At 39.2% G+C, this 16,488-nt stretch overlaps 1 protein-coding gene across 1 annotated transcript; it reads left to right on the top strand.

The window, feature by feature from the left end:
- Positions 1-1,036: 1,036 nt before the first annotated feature.
- LOC129843423 (NLR family CARD domain-containing protein 3-like) lies at positions 1,037-15,731 on the top strand. Its single transcript, XM_055912138.1, has 8 exons — positions 1,037-1,123; positions 5,832-5,930; positions 9,071-9,187; positions 9,499-9,583; positions 9,713-9,941; positions 12,195-13,992; positions 14,277-14,450; positions 15,542-15,731. Exons 2-8 carry the CDS (start codon positions 5,848-5,850, stop codon positions 15,729-15,731), a joined length of 2,676 nt encoding a protein of 891 aa, XP_055768113.1. The 5' UTR covers positions 1,037-1,123; positions 5,832-5,847.
- Positions 15,732-16,488: the final 757 nt, after the last annotated feature.

Raw genomic sequence — 16,488 nt, 5'->3', positions numbered from 1 at the left:
CAGGCTACATGAATATAAAGAGACATGAGACAAAACAATCATACTGAATCAGATTACATGGCCCCCAGGCTACATGAATATAAAGAGACATGAGACAAAACAATCATAATGAATCAGATTACATGGCCCCCAGGCTACATGAATATAAAGAGACATGAGACAAAACAATCATATTGAATCAGATTACATGGCCCCCAGGCTACATGAATATACAGAGACATGAGACAAAACAATCATAATGAATCCGATTACATGGAGAAGAGGACCTGATCCTAGATCATAATGATTCAGATTACATGGAGAGGAGGACCTGATCCTAGATCATAATGAATCAGATTACATGGACAGGGAGACCTGATCCTAGATCATAATGAATCAGATTACATGGAGAGGGGGACCTGATCCTAGATCATAATGAATCAAATTACATGGAGAGGGGAACCTGATCCTAGATCATAATGAATCAGATTACATGGAGAGGGAGGACCTGATCCTAGATCATAATGAATCAGATTACATGTAGAGACGGACCTGATCCTAGATCATAATGAATCAGATTACATGGAGAGGGGGACCTGATCCTAGATCATAATGAATCAGATTACATGGAGAGGGAGGACCTGATCCTAGATCATAATGAATCAGATTACATGTAGAGACGGACCTGATCCTAGATCATAATGAATCAGATTACATGGAGAGGGGGACCTGATCCTAGATCATAATGAATCAGATTACATGGAGAGGAGGGACCTGATCCTAGATCATAATGAATCAGATTACATGGAGAGGGGGACCTGGTCCTAGATCATAATGAATCAGATTACATGGGGAGGGGGACCTGATCCTAGATCATAATAAATCAGATTACATGGAGAGGGGGACCTGATCCTAGATTAGCACTCCTCCTCTGGGACACTGCCTGTATGAAACCGAACACATAGTTGTAAAGTCTAGTTACAGCAGGTGTTTACTGCCATCTAGTGGAACATACCAATAAAACACTTTATTATCAGGGTGGGGAGACGGCTGAGCTGAAACAGAAAGCAAAGTTGTTCTTTTGGAAAGGATCCATTTTGAGGACAGAGCTAAAAACGCTATATGGAGAGAACTAATAGATAAAGTAAGTATCTTTGAACAATAATATATTCTAATGGACAGAGTAAGAGAATGAATAACTGGAATGAGATATTACTAGTTAGTAGAACTGCTACTGGAGCTGAGTTGCTGACAGACAGCAGTTTTCAAAGTGGAAACTGATTAGTAGGCCTACATGTTATCAGTAAAATGTCTGGTAAAGATGGTGGAGGAGCTTTTCAATTATATGGTTTTATGTTTATCTCAGGGTTTCTCAATCCTTTTGTTCTTACCAGCACTTACACACCTGATTCAACTAATCATCACATATTTTAAGACAGTTTAATATTTGAGGCATACAAATTAACATTCTCAAATTAAAACCTTTTGGGTTTGTAGGCCTGCTTACAATTATTAAAGGCCTACACTAACTCACATTTTGGAGGAAAAAAACACAACTAAACTTGGTTTCGAGTAAATTATATGTTTATCAAAAATAATGTAAGAGAGATGTCTTGAAGAAACGCGTCTGGGTTTAGAACTCTGTGTCTCAGTGCGCTGCGACAGTGGGAAGTTCGTTTTGCATGGCCCGGTGCTACAGGTGTGTGGACAATTATTTTTTAGGACCAATGGAATGGTATAAAATGCGCAAACTCTGCTCACCCGGGGAGCCGGGCAATGCAAAACGAGTTCACCCAATGACCGCTACTTTATTTCCTGATAAGAAATGTAAAGTAACTTTGTAGCCGACGCAGTTACAAAATGTCTGAAACTGTGGCTCATATGGAACGTTAGAACAGTGGTGGAAACAGAACTCAGTTCTCAAACTGGAGTAAAAGGAAAGATTCCTTCATAGAACATGACTCAAGTAAAAGTGAAAGTCACACAGTAAAATACTACTTCAGGAAAAGTCTAAAAGTATTTGGTTTTAAATATTATTAAGTATCAAAAGTACATTTAATTGCTAAAATATACTTAATTATCAAAGTAAAAGTAAAGTAGTAATAATTTCAATTCCTTTTATTAAGCAAACCAGACGGCACAATTTTCTTGTTATTTTAATTTACGGATAGCCAGGGTCACACTCCAACACTCAGATATCATTAAAAAACAAAGCATTTGTGTTTAGTGAGTCCTCCAGATCAGATGCAGTAGGGATGACCAGGGATGTTCTCTGTTTAGTGAGTCCTCCAGATCAGAGGCAGTAGGGATGACCAGGGATGTTCTCTTGATTAGTGTGTGAATTAGACCATTTTCTGTCCTGCTAAGTATTCAAAATGTAACGAGTACTTTTGGGTGTCAGGGAAAATGTATGGAGTAAAAAGTGCATCATTTTCTTCATGAATGTAGTGAAGTAAAAGTAAAAGTTGTTAAAAATATAAATAGTTATATATAAATAGTAAGTAGTACTTTAAAGTATTTAGAAGACAGATAAAAGTGTTGATTTGAAGGAAAGACGGGCAGATTCTGGTAGGTAGGCTACGAACTATTATAAAGTTAGGTCGTCGTCAGACATTCAACAGTCACAGTAGGGTTGAGCTACAGTATAATCACTAATCATGCCGACCAACCTGATGGTCTCTGTTGGAAATGTTGTGAAAAGAATCTGGCCCAGGCTATAAATATCTGTCATTACTCATCTCATATGTATATACTATATTCTATACTATTCTACTGTATCTTAGTCTATGTATTACTCATCTCATATGTATATACTGTATTCTACACTTTTCTACTGTATCTTAGTCTATGCATTACTCATCTCATATGTATATACTGTATTCTATACTATTCTACTGTATCTTAGTCTATGTATTACTCATCTCATATGTATATACTGTATTCTATACTATTCTACTGTATCTTAGTCTATGTATTACTCATCTCACATGTATATACTGTATTCTATACTATTCTACTGTATCTTAGTCTATGCATTACTCATCTCATATGTATATACTGCATTCTATACTATTCTATTCTACTGTATCTTAGTCTTATGTAGGATGAATTAGTCTTATTATGTATGTTCATCTCATATATATGTATATACTGTATACTGTATTCTATACTACTGTATCTTAATCTATACCGCTCAGACATTGTGACCAATACAATTTGATTTGATTTAGATTAGGCTATATACACTACATGACCAAAAGTATGTGGACACCTGCTAGTCGAACATCTCATTACAAAATCATGTCCATTTATATGGAATTGGTCCCCCACTTTGTTGCTATAACAGCCTCCACTCTTCTGGGAAGGCTTTCCACTAGATGTTGGAACATTGCTGCGGGGACTTGCTTCCGTTCAGCCACAAGAGCATTAGGGAGGTCGGGCACTGATGTTGGGTGATTAGGCCTGGCTTGCAGTCGGCGTTCCAATTCATCCCAAAGGTGTTCGATGGGGTTGAGGTCAGGGCCCTGTGCAGGCCAGTCAAGTTCATCCACACCGATCTCGACAAGCCATTTCTGTATGGACCTCACTTTGTGCACGGGGATATTGTCATGCTGAAACAGAAAATGGCATTCCCCAAACTGTTGCCACAAAGTTGGAAGCACAGAATCGTCTAGAATGTAATTTTATACGGTAGCGTTAAGATTTATCTTCACTAGAACTAGGGGGCCCAAACCATGAAGAACAGCCCCAGACCATTATTCCTCCTCCACCAAACTTTACAGTTGGCACTATGCATTAGGGCAGGTAACGTTTTCCTGGCATCCGTCAAACCCAGATTCGTCCGTCGGACTGCCAGATGGTGAAGCGTGATTCATAACTCCAAAGAACACGTTTCCACTGTTCCAGAGTCCAATGGCAGCGAGCTTTACACCACTCAAGCCGATGCTTGGCATTGCATATGGTGATCTGTGTGCGGCTGCTCGGTCATGGAAACTAATTTCATGAAGCTCCCGACGAACAGTTATTTTGTTGACGTTGCAGTTTGGAACTCGGTAGTGAGTGTTGCAACCGAGAACAGACCATTTTTATGCGCTTCCGCACTCGGCGGGCCCGTTCTGTGAGCTTGTATGGCCTACCACTTCAGGGTTGAGCCGTTGTTGCTCCTAGACGTTTCCCCTTCACAATAACAGCATTCACAGTTGTCTATGGAGATTGCATGGCGGTCTGCTCGATTTTATACACCTGTCAGCAGCGGGTGTGGCTGAAATAGCTGAATCCACTCATTTGAAGGGGTGTCCACATACTTTTGTATATATAGTGTACATGCTCTGTCCTGCTACTGGTAGGACTATAACATTATGTGAACTGATCTGAACAGGTTTAGACTGGTTATCTATGATATGTAGGTTATATACAGTACATTCTCTGTCCTGCTACTGGTAGGAATATAACATTATGTGAACTGATCTGAACAGGTTTAGACTGGTTATCTATGATATGTAGGTTATATACAGTACATTCTCTGTCCTGCTACTGGTAGGAATATAACATTATGTGAACTGACATGAACAGGTTTAGGCTGGAGGTATAGACCTTGATCTGCATATCACTAGCAAACTGCTATTATATATTATAACCTAGTCCACTTTACATAATATAACATCTACATATCACTAACAACCCACTACTATACATTATAACCTAGCCTACTTTACATAATATAAAATCTCTTACTTGTTGCAAATAAACTTTCTGAATGGATCAATGATTTCCCCCTCAGATCAATCATGTCCATTTCAGCCCTTCTGTCTACATTCTCAGATACGTTTAGAAAAGAACAGATTGAAAGACAATAAATAGCATACTGTTAATGAATACAAATAATTGTGAGACATGGCCTTGCTGTACTGTCGATAACTACCTTAACAAACAGTGACTCATTATTATTATTATTATTATTATTGTTGTTGCTGTACTGTCTATAACTACCTTAACAAACAGTGACTTATTATTATTATTATTATTGTTGTTGCTGTACTGTCTATAACTACCTTAACAAACAGTGACATATTATTATTATTATTGTTGTTGCTGTACTGTCTATAACTACCTTAACAAACAGTGACTTATTATTATTATTATTGTTGTTGCTGTACTGTCTATAACTACCTTAACAAACAGTGACTTATTATTATTATTATTGTTGTTGCTGTACTGTCTATAACTACCTTAACAAACAGTGACTTATTATTATTATTATTGTTGTTGCTGTACTGTCTATAACTACCTTAACAAACAGTGACTTATTATTATTATTGTTGCTGTACTGTCTATAACTACCTTAACAAACAGTGACTTATTATTATTATTATTGTTGTTGCTGTACTGTCTATAACTACCTTAACAAACAGTGACTTATTATTATTATTATTGTTGTTGCTGTACTGTCTATAACTACCTTAACAAACAGTGACTTATTATTATTATTATTATTATTATTATTGTTGCTGTACTGTCTATATCTACCTTAACAATCAGTGACTTATTATTATTATTATTATTATTATTGTTGCTGTACTGTCTATAACTACCTTAACAAACAGTGACTTATTATTATTATTATTATTATTATTGTTGCTGTACTGTCTATAACTACCTTAACAATCAGTGACTTATTATTATTATTGACAGTTACCATGGAGATGAAATGTCACAACTACATGTTCATGTGATGCATTAAATCACCTGACTGTTTCTATGTCTGTTAGTAAATGTTTTATAAGAGATAATTAATAAATGATAACAATTGACATTAAAAAATTACACAACCAACATGCTGGATCTCTGTTTAGGGGACAGTGCTCTAAAATGAGTCACTCTGGGGAGAGAGAGGAGGGGGGCCCTGCCTCTAAAATGCATCTCTCTGGGGGACATGACACCAAAGCTAAGAGGTAAGATGACAATTTTATGAAGAATTTATTAAGTTTATTTCCAAAATAAATATCTATCTTAAGATGAATGCACTTACTGTAATTCACTCTGGATAAGAGAATCTGCTAAATCAGGGGTTCTCAATCCGGGGTCTGTGGAGGTACTGCAGGGGTTCTCAATCCGGGGTCTGTGGAGGTACTGCAGGGGTTCTCAATCCGGGGTCTGAGGAGGTACTGCAGGGGTTCTCAATCCGGTGTCTGTGGAGGTACTGCAGGGGTTCTCAATCCGGGGTCTGTGGAGGTACTGCAGGGGTTCTCAATCCGGGGTCTGAGGAGGTACTGCAGGGGTTCTCAATCCGGGGTCTGTGGAGGTACTGCAGGGGTTCTCAATCCGGGGTCTGTGGAGGTACTGCAGGGGTTCTCAATCCGGGGTCTGTGGAGGTACTGCAGGGGTTCTCAATCCGGGGTCTGTGGAGGTACTGCAGGGGTTCTCAACCCGGGGTCTGTGGAGGTACAGCAGGGGTTCTCAATCCGGGGTCTGTGGAGGTACTGCAGGGGTTCTCAATCCGGGGTCTGTGGAGGTACTGCAGGGGTTCCACGGCACCCTGACTGTACTCGTTGCAATGTAAGACATTTGATAGAATTTTCACATGACACGACGATGTAAATAATATGTAAATAATCGATACAATTTAAGACGGAATATACGACTTTCAATACCGGACAAAAATAACAAGGTGTGCGCTTTCATTCACACGCATTCACACGCACACTTGAGGTCATTCTGATGTACACTTGGAAAAACTACAACTACTTCTTAATTTTTCTGAAAACAAGCATGAAACAATTTCTAAAGACTGTTGACATCTAGTGGAAGCCATAGGAACTGCAATCTGGGAGGATTTCCTTTTTATATTCTATAGCAAAGCATGAGAATGGACAGGGAGGTAAAAAAAATCCAAATTCCTGGATGGATTTTCCTCGGGTTTTTGCCTGCTATATCAGTTCTGTTATATTCACAGACATTATTTTAACAGTTTTAGAAACTTCAGAGTGTTTTCTATATTATATTATATTATATGCATATCCTAGTATCTGGGCCTGAGTAACAGGCAGTTTACTTTGGGCATGCCAGACTCTCCGAAATTCAGGATACTGCCCCCTAGCCCTAAGAAGATTTTTTTTAAACTTGATGTTGCGCTCCAAAGGAATTTTACCATTATATCAACACACTCTTCACACCCGTTTAACAACTCTGAATATCTTTGCCATAGTAGGCATCAAGTCCCTCGCCAATAATGTTACCTACAACGTTGCATACAATATTCATTTTCATCGAACACATATTACACCCTAGATGCCTTCAATTGCCCAATTTATAGCCACGCCCAATTTAGGATTATTTTTTAACAATGTGATGTTGCGCTCCAAAGGGACAACTTGAAATAACATGATGTAGATAATTAAATAATCAAAAGAAAAACGTATTTATTATACACTCTTAGAAAAGAAGGTTCCTTATAGAACCAAAAAGGCTTCTATCACTTCCTTAATATATGGAATCACTAAAAATTATATATATTTGGGTTCAGTGATGAAGAACCTCTAGAGTTCTGATCAACAAAAGATGAATGTGTTGAGGATGTAGCAGGCCTCCAGTGGTCAGATCAATTCCGCCTGTTTTTTCCAGCGCGGAATTGACTACTTAGGACAGCTCACGAGGTGTCCTGAATATCTGCTGACTAGGTGGGACTAGAGACTTCATGCATAGCTTTAATTTATACCCATAAGTGTAAAATGTCTTTATTCTCAGCACTTATAGGACCAATTTTCTACTCTGAGACACTTTGGCGATATGGGCCCAGATCTCAAAACATTGTTATAAAAAACTTAGAATGTTTGTTTTACATAATAATAAAAAATGAATATTACTAATGTAACCTGCTGTAAAGACTGGGTTTAGTTGATTGTGTTGCACTGCTCATGTCCGTGTTCTGGAACTGCCCGCGTCCCCGTACAGAACTGTCAGCGTCCCCGTAAAGAACTGTCCGCGTCCACGTACGGTGTGGCGCCAAGGATATTGTCCAGTTCCACTCAGAGTGGGCTGAGGTGATCTTGGGGAATAACGACGGAGTTCACTACAGTGTTGAGACACCGAAGTTTATTGTTCAATTTGCTTTTTTCTTTACGGTCAGGGACAGTATGAGTGTAGCCAGATCCTTTTCACTCTCTATCCTTGGTTAATTTTGTGGTTCACCGGATTCGTCATTTTCATCGAGACGAGGTACAGAACGACCAGCTAGCTAGCCAAGCTAGTCGGTACAGCTAGGTAAGCTAGCTAGCTACTATACCAGCAGCATCCTAGTTAACTTAGCTAACAATTCATCATTCTCTCGTTGACGGATGCTGGCTACCTCTGTCCGGTTCTCCTCTCTTCACTAGATGGACGGTAACTTTAGTGTTTAACCCCTCTGTGTCCAAGGACCAATCTTTTGAATATTATTTTCAGGGCGCCTCAATAGCAGGTATTGAACACCGGGTAAATAATCACTAGTCAGAGCCTCAACCTCAGTAAACATTCATTATAAAAATCATCTTAATATCTGATATTGTGAGTAAACAACCTCGGAATATAAAAGACAAGAGTGCGTCTTCCAGCCCACCAATAAATTACATAATTCAACCCTCCCGGTTAGTAAATTTACCTCAACATGCCCCCGGAGAAGGCAGAGTAACGACACCAGCCTTTTAGCGGGGCTGACTACAACGCTCGCGTCGCTAAATGAATTTCGTTATTAAAAATGACACACTGCTCGCGCGCGCCAACGAGCGTCTGGAAGTCAGTTCTATTTGTGACGCAGTTCGCTCTGCATCTCCTCATTGGTTTATAGAAGCAGGTACCCACGTGCCATCTCCTCATTGGTTTATAGAAGCAGGTACCCACATGCCATCTCCTCATTGGTTTATAGGAGCAGGTACCCACGTGCCATCTCCTCATTTAGCAAAAAAATATAAACATAACTTCTGTAAACAATAAAAGCTAATTTACGAACATTTCTGAAAATGGATATATAGCTTTTTGGAATGAAACTCTTCTGATGTTTCCCCATCAGAGCTCAGAGTAGATGAGAGATGTAATGTTTGTCTCTGTTGTGTTGAAGACCAATCAAGCAGGAGAGACCAGCCTCCCCTGTACCCAGCTGTGTGTCCATGAAGAGTGACAAGTCTATGGTTCAACCTATACAGTTTAGAGAGGGAGACTTTTCTACTGAACAAAGGTAAGAAGAACTCATGGGTCATGAACACTGAGTTAAACAACACTGTCTAGTCATTTCTCCTCTCCCATTTTCCCATTTCTTTTGGTTGTTTTCATAATCCATAGGCTAATCCTTTTGTCCATTTTCATATTCCTAAAACAATATTAAGCAAACAGAACATTCCCTTCCTGTGTGTGTGTGTGTGTGTGTGTGTGTGTGTGTGTGTGTGTGTGTGTGTGTGTGTGTGTGTGTGTGTGTGTGTGTGTGTGTGTGTGTGTGTGTGTGTGTGTACACCCTGGATGAGGAGATGTAATCTCATGTTTTGTCCACAGAAACCAACAGGAGAGATCAGAGTCAGAGATTCTCAGTGGTCAGTCTTCCCAGAGTCATCAAACAGACCTGGCCTCCATATTCAGTGTATGTGGTCCTGTTATGTACATTTGTTTTTGTTTACCTCAAGTAAAGTTGATCTGTCAATCATTCATTAATGTGTAAATGAGAAAGCATTTTTTCTCTTGCTTAACTTATTTACTTTATTTATTTCAGTTGCTTGAAGAGAAAATTATGACATTTGTGAAGAAGGAGCTGAAGATGTTGAAGAGGATTCTTAGTCCAGAACTCCCAGAAGGCTTTGAGAGTCAGAAGCAGGATAAGGAAGTGGTGGATGCTGAAGATGAGAAGCAGGAGAGCAGTGCCAGAGAGGGGGCTCTGAAGATCACACTGCACATCCTGAGGAAAATGAACCAGAAGGAGCTTGCTGACACACTGGAGAAATGTAAGATCTGTCTGCCTCATGTTGAATGGTGTTTTATAACATTTAAAAGCTGTAGCTAAAGTACAGCTAAAGTAGCTGTGTAACTCAATGATATTGTAGCAGCCTTAACTAGAGGTCGACCGATTATGATTTTAACGCAGATACCGATACCGATTATTGGAGGACCTAAAACCCGATACCGATTAATCGGCCAATTTAAAAGAAAAATGAATTTGTAATAATGACAATTACAACAATACTGAATGAACACTTATTTTAACTTATTATAATACATCAATAAAATCAATTTAGCCTCAAATAAATAATGAAACATGTTCAATTTGGTTTTAAATAATGCAAAAACAAAGTGTTGGAGAAGAAAGTCAAAGTGCAATATGTGCTATGTAAGAAAGCTAACGTTTAAGTTCCTTGCTCAGAACATGAGAACATATGAAAGCTGGTGGTTCCTTTTAACATGAGTCATCAATATTCCCAGATAAGAAGTTTTAGGTTGTAGTTATTATAGGAATTATAGAACTATTTCCCTCTATACCATTTGTATTTCATTAACCTTTGACTGTTGGATGTTCTTATAGGCACTTTAGTATTGCCAGTGTAACAGTATAGCTTCCGTCCCTCTACTCGCTCCTCCCTGGGCTCGAATCAGGAACACAACGACAACAGCCACCCTCGAAGCAGCGTTAGCCATGCAGAGCAAGGGGAACAACCACTCCAAGGCTCAGAGCGAGTGACGTTTGAAACGCTATTAGCGCGTGCTAACTACCTAGCCATTTCACATCGGTTACACCAGCCTCATCTCGGGAATTGATAGGCTTGACGTCATAAACAGCGCAATGCTTGACGCACAACGAAGAGCTGCTGGCAAAACGCACGAAAGTGCTGTTTGAATGAATGTTTACGCTCCTGCTTCTGCCAGCACCGCTCAGTCAGATACTTAGATGCTTGTATGCTTGTATGCTCAGTCAGATTATCTATATTATCTAGCAGGACACGCTAGATAATATCTAGTAATATCATCAACCTTGTGTAGTTAACTAGTGATTATGATTGATTGTTTTTTATAAGATAAGTTTAATGCTAGCTAGCAACTTACTTTGGCTTACTGCATTCGCGTAACAGGCAGTCTCCTTGTGGAGTGCAACAAGAGGCAGGCAGGTCGTTATTGCGTTGGACTAGTTAACCTGAAGGTTGCAAGATTGGATCCCCCGAGCTGACAAGGTGAAAATCTGTCATTCTGCCCCTGAACGAGGCAGTTAACACACCGTTTCTAGGCCGTCATTGAAAATAAGAATGTGTTCTTAACTGACTTGCCTAGTTAAATAAAGGTGTAAAAAAAAAAAAATCGGTGTCCAAAAATACCGGTTTCCGATTGTTATGAAAACTTGAAATCGGCCCTAATTAATCGGCCATTCCGATTAATCGGTCGACCTCTAGCCTTAACACAACACCTAGTGACTGTTAGTGGAATTAAATAATTCCTCTAATGTACTCATTAATTAAATTCAATCTGTCTATTTATAAGAATTTGTAAGATACTTATTAACATAAAATAGACAGGATACAGTCTTATTAAAATTAGATAATAGGGTTTATTCTCGGAGCACCATTTGATCATAAACACAGGTTTATATACAAGATATGACGTCATAGGTTACAGAATAAGTTCCATTGTCCTGACAAATAGAAAACAGGTTCAAAAGTTCATTCTAACCTCACAGGGCACTCACATGAAACACCATATAATCATTTATCCTGAAGGCTCACTATAATTGATTACCACTTTAGCAGACAACTCAAGATAATGGAAGACCTAAAAAGTTTATCTAAACACCTCAGGGCTAAGTTGGGTCAGTTCAACCATAGTTTAACGACCCCTTCTGCTTATTTTATGACCCACAACACAAATCTCTTTTCACCAGGCATGCAGAGTTCAATTAGTTATAGTTTTATCTAAAGCTAGAATTTGTTTTAACTATTTATTAACAAAATTCCTAACAGTGACCTCATCAAGTAGCAGCAGGGATGTGTTGTGGTGATTAATTTAGAGAGAGAGACAACATTAATAATACCATCAATAATACCAATAATAATATGATCAGTCACACCAGTCTGTAATGCATTATGAAAACATTTACACATTTATACAGTCAGTTAAAGAGAATAAATGATTATAATGTAAAACTTTATAACAGTCCTACAATACTGTAGGCATTAAAACAGACGTAATATTAATATCCTCTGTGTTATTTCTAGATTCAGATGAGCTTGCTGTGATTTGCCAACGTGAACTCAAATCTAATCTAAAGAAGAAGTTTCAATGTGTATTTGAGGGGATCGCTAAACAAGGAAACCCAACACTTCTCAATAAGATCTACACAGAGCTCTATATCACAGAGGGTGGAACAGGAGAGGTCAATAATGAACATGAGCTGAGACAGATTGAGACAACAACCAGGAAACAAGCAAGACCAGAGACTGCAATCAAATGTAACGACATCTTCAAACCCTTAACTGGACAAGACAAACGTATCAGAACTGTGCTGACAAAGGGAGTCGCTGGCATTGGAAAAACAGTCTCTGTGCAGAAGTTCATTCTGGATTGGGCTGAAGGAAAAGCAAATCAGGATGTCCAATTTGTATTTTCATTCCCTTTTCGGGAGCTGAATTTGATGAAAGAGGACAAACACACTTTCATTGAACTTCTCAATTACTTCTCCATGGAAACCAAACAATCAGGAATCTCCAACTACAACAAGTACAAAGTTCTGTTCATCTTTGATGGTCTGGATGAGTGTCGACTGCCTCTAGACTTCCAGAAGAACAAGATCTGTTGGGACGTCACAAAGTCAACCTCAGTGGATGTTCTGCTGACAAATCTCATCAAGGGAAATCTGCTTCCCTCTGCTCTCCTCTGGATAACTACCCGACCTGCAGCAGCCAATAAGATCCCTTCAGAGTGTGTTGACCAGGTGACAGAGGTACGAGGGTTCAATGACCCACAGAAGGAGGAGTACTTTAGGAAGAGATTCAGTGATGAGGACCTGGCCAGCAGAATCATCTCACACATAAAGACATCAAGGAGCCTCCACATCATGTGCCACATTCCAGTCTTCTGTTGGATTTCTGCAACAGTCCTTGAACACATGCTGAAACATAAGAGAGAAGAGATGCCCAAGACTCTGACTGAGATGTACACACACCTTGTGGTGTTTCATACCAAACAGAAGAATGAAAAGTATCTTGGGAAAGAAGAGACAGGTCCACACTGGAATAAAGAGAGCATTCTGTCACTGGGAAAACTGGCTTTTCAGCAGCTTGTGAAGGGCAATCTGATTTTCTATGAAAAAGACCTGAAAGAGGCTGGCATTGATGTCAATGAAACCTCAGTGTACTCAGGATTGTGCACACAGCTCTTTAAAGAGGAATGTGGGCTGTACCAGGAAAAGGTGTACTGCTTTGTTCATCTGAGCATTCAGGAGTTTCTGGCAGCTGTATATGTGTTCCTCTCATTCATCAACAACAATGAGAATCTAATGGCCAAACCTCAGTCAACGTTCAGGAACCTTTGGGTGAGGATCAAACAAAGGCGTAAAGTTACTTTCTACAAGAGTGCTGTGGATAAAGCCTTACAAAGTGAGACGGGAAACCTGGACCTTTTCCTCCGCTTCCTTCTGGGCCTCTCACTGGAGTCCAATCAGAAGCACTTACAAGGTCTACTGACAAAGATTAGAAGCAGCTCACAGACCCATGAAGAAACAGTCAAGTACATCAAGAAGAAGATCAGGGAGAATCCCTCTCCAGAGAGGTGCATCAATCTGTTCCACTGTCTGAATGAACTGAATGACCATTCTCTAGTGGAGGAGATCCAAAGCTACCTGAGATCAGGAAGTCTCTCAGAAGACAAACTGTCACCTGCACAGTGGTCAGCTCTGGTCTTTGTGTTGCTGACTTCAGAAAAGGAGCTGGATGTGTTTGACCTGAAGAAATACTCCAGATCAGAGGAAGGTCTTCTGAGGCTGCTGCCAGTGGTCAAAGCCTCCAGAGCTGCTCTGTGAGTAAATAAAATGACATTTAAAACCTAATCATCAGGAAGAAATATGAAGTTTTGAGAAAAATATGTATTATAATATGTATATAATATTATTGAAAGACATATTGAATAAATGCATTGGTGTTCACATTAGTATAACATTATGACCATACAAATCTAGGAGACGGAAGATTAATCTATATGTTGTTTGAGAGAATTAACCAAATGCATCTGCCATTGTCCTTCTACACTACTGGTGTTAAATGAACAGTGTGTTTGTGAAGTCATGATGATCTCTTTGTCAGGCTGTCAGGCTGTCTAGTCACAGAGGAAGGCTGTGCTTCTCTGGTCTCAGCTCTGGAGTCAAACCCCTCACACCTGAGAGAGCTGGATCTGAGTAACAATGACCTGAAGGATTCAGGAGTGAAGCTGCTCTCTGCTGGACTGGGGAATCCCCACTGTAAACTGGAGACTCTGAGGTCAGTATTCCTGTAGTTGGTCAACAAGTGATAACTGTTCACCAGATCCACATGTGTTTACCAGGCACACATAGTCCACACCATATGTGTTTGGACAGTGAAGCTTACAGTTTTAAATGTGGTGCTCCAGCATTTTGGATTTGAGACATACTCTTTCATATTAGCTGACAGTACAGAATGTCACCTTTTATTTGAGGTTAATGGTGAGAGGTTAGCATGTTTTGTTGTAGCCTCTGTAACTTTCTCACTCATTATTATTCATTATTCATTCATGATTTGTATTAATCAAGGCATCATCAGGATTAATTTAGTAGTGTTTAGAAACATGTTATCTACTCACTTAGACAGAAAATTACTCCAGTCACAATCAACCATTTTAATATTGGGAAAAACATAACCCAAAACAAACTGCAAATGTGTCAATGTACAATCAATGAGTTTGAGTCACAGGCTTGATGTAGTCATTGCGTTAAAGGAATATCAGACCAAATACTACATTTTTGACGACTTTAATACACTATGAGTTAATTGGTCAGAATACTTATGACTTCTTCAAATAGGGGGACTAGATACATAAAGTGCTTTTATTTTTCTAAATGGTGAAACAGATATGTATTAAAATATCCTCAAATAAAAGGTGACATTATATACTGTCAACTCATATGAAACACTTGATCTGAAATCCAAAATGTTGGAGTATAGAGACACATTTAAAATGTTAGCTTCACTGTCAAAATTGATATGGTCTGGACTGTATACTCAATACAATCTAAATCTGATACCTCACTGTCATTATAGATATGGTGTGGACTGTATACTCAATACAATCTAAATCTGATACCTCACTGTCTGTCTTCTGACTGATACTGCTTTTAAACTGGTCTGGTCAGTACTCAAATATTTGTACGATACATGTTTCTATCTGCAGGCAATACTTTGATCATTTATCATTTTTAATGAAACATCCATTTATAAATAGATATGGCAGGTTTCAGGACGATGTATCTGATTTTTTTTTTTTTAATATACTGTCACTATTTTCACCACCAAAGAATATCAGTGTGATTTTAATATGATTTGACTCTTTGCAGGCTGTCAGGCTGTCTAGTCACAGAGGAAGGCTGTGCGTCTCTGGTCTCAGCTCTGAGGTCAAACCCCTCACACCTGAGAGAGCTGGATCTGAGTAACAATGACCTGAAGGATTCAGGAGTGAAGCTGCTCTCTGCTGGACTGGGGAATCCCCACTGTAAACTGGAGACTCTGAGGTCAGTATTCCTGTAGTTGGTCAACAAGATTTTGTATTGTATTTATTATGGATCCCCATTAGTTCCTGCTAAAGCAGCAGCAACTCTTCCTGGGGTCCAGCAAAATTAAGCCAGTTTATACAATTTTACAACATTACAATACATTCACAGATTTCACAACACACTGTGTGCCCTCAGGCCCCGTTGCAAAAAAGTAGCATCAAAAAGGCAGCATCCTGATTGAATTGATCAGCCTGTCAGGAATGGAGCTCAACCCACTCTGTACATTTACAGTGGGGCAAAAAAGTATTTAGTCAGCCACCAATTGTGCAAGTTCTCGCACTTAAAAAGATGAGAGAGGCCTGTAATTTTCATCATAGGTACACTTAAACTATGACAGACAAAATGAGAAAAAAAATCCAGAAAATCACATTGTAGGATTTTTTATGAATTTATTTGCAAATTATGGTGGAAAATAAGTATTTGGTCACCTACAAACAAGCAAGATTTCTGGCTCTCACAGACCTGTAACTTCTTCTTTAAGAGGCTCCTCTGTCCTCCACTCGTTACCTGTATAAATGGCACCTGTTTGAACTTCTTATCAGTATAAAAGACACCTGTCCACAACCTCAAACAGTCACACTCCAAACTCCACTATGGCCAAGACCAAAGAGCTGTCAAAAGACACCAGAAACAAAATTGTAGACCTGTACCAGGCTGGGAAGACTGAATCTGCAATAGGTAAGCAGCTTGGTTTGAAGAAATCAACTGTGGGAGCAATTATTAGGAAATGG

The sequence above is a fragment of the Salvelinus fontinalis genome, unplaced genomic scaffold (assembly GCF_029448725.1).
Source record: "Salvelinus fontinalis isolate EN_2023a unplaced genomic scaffold, ASM2944872v1 scaffold_0134, whole genome shotgun sequence".
NCBI classification, from domain to species: Eukaryota; Metazoa; Chordata; class Actinopteri; order Salmoniformes; family Salmonidae; genus Salvelinus; species Salvelinus fontinalis.
Note: the sequence above shows the minus strand (reverse complement) of the source record. Positions and strands in the feature narration are given on the sequence as shown.

Excerpts from the sequence above, each read along its gene's own strand:
- LOC129843423 (XM_055912138.1), top strand. The coding sequence starts at position 5,848 with ATGAGTCACTCTGGGGAGAGAGAGGAGGGGGGCCCTGCCTCTAAAATG. Across the intron at positions 5,931-9,070 it reads CATGACACCAAAGCTAAGAG|ACCAATCAAGCAGGAGAGAC; the intron begins GTAAGATGACAA and ends GTTGTGTTGAAG. Across the intron at positions 9,188-9,498 it reads GACTTTTCTACTGAACAAAG|AAACCAACAGGAGAGATCAG; the intron begins GTAAGAAGAACT and ends TTTTGTCCACAG.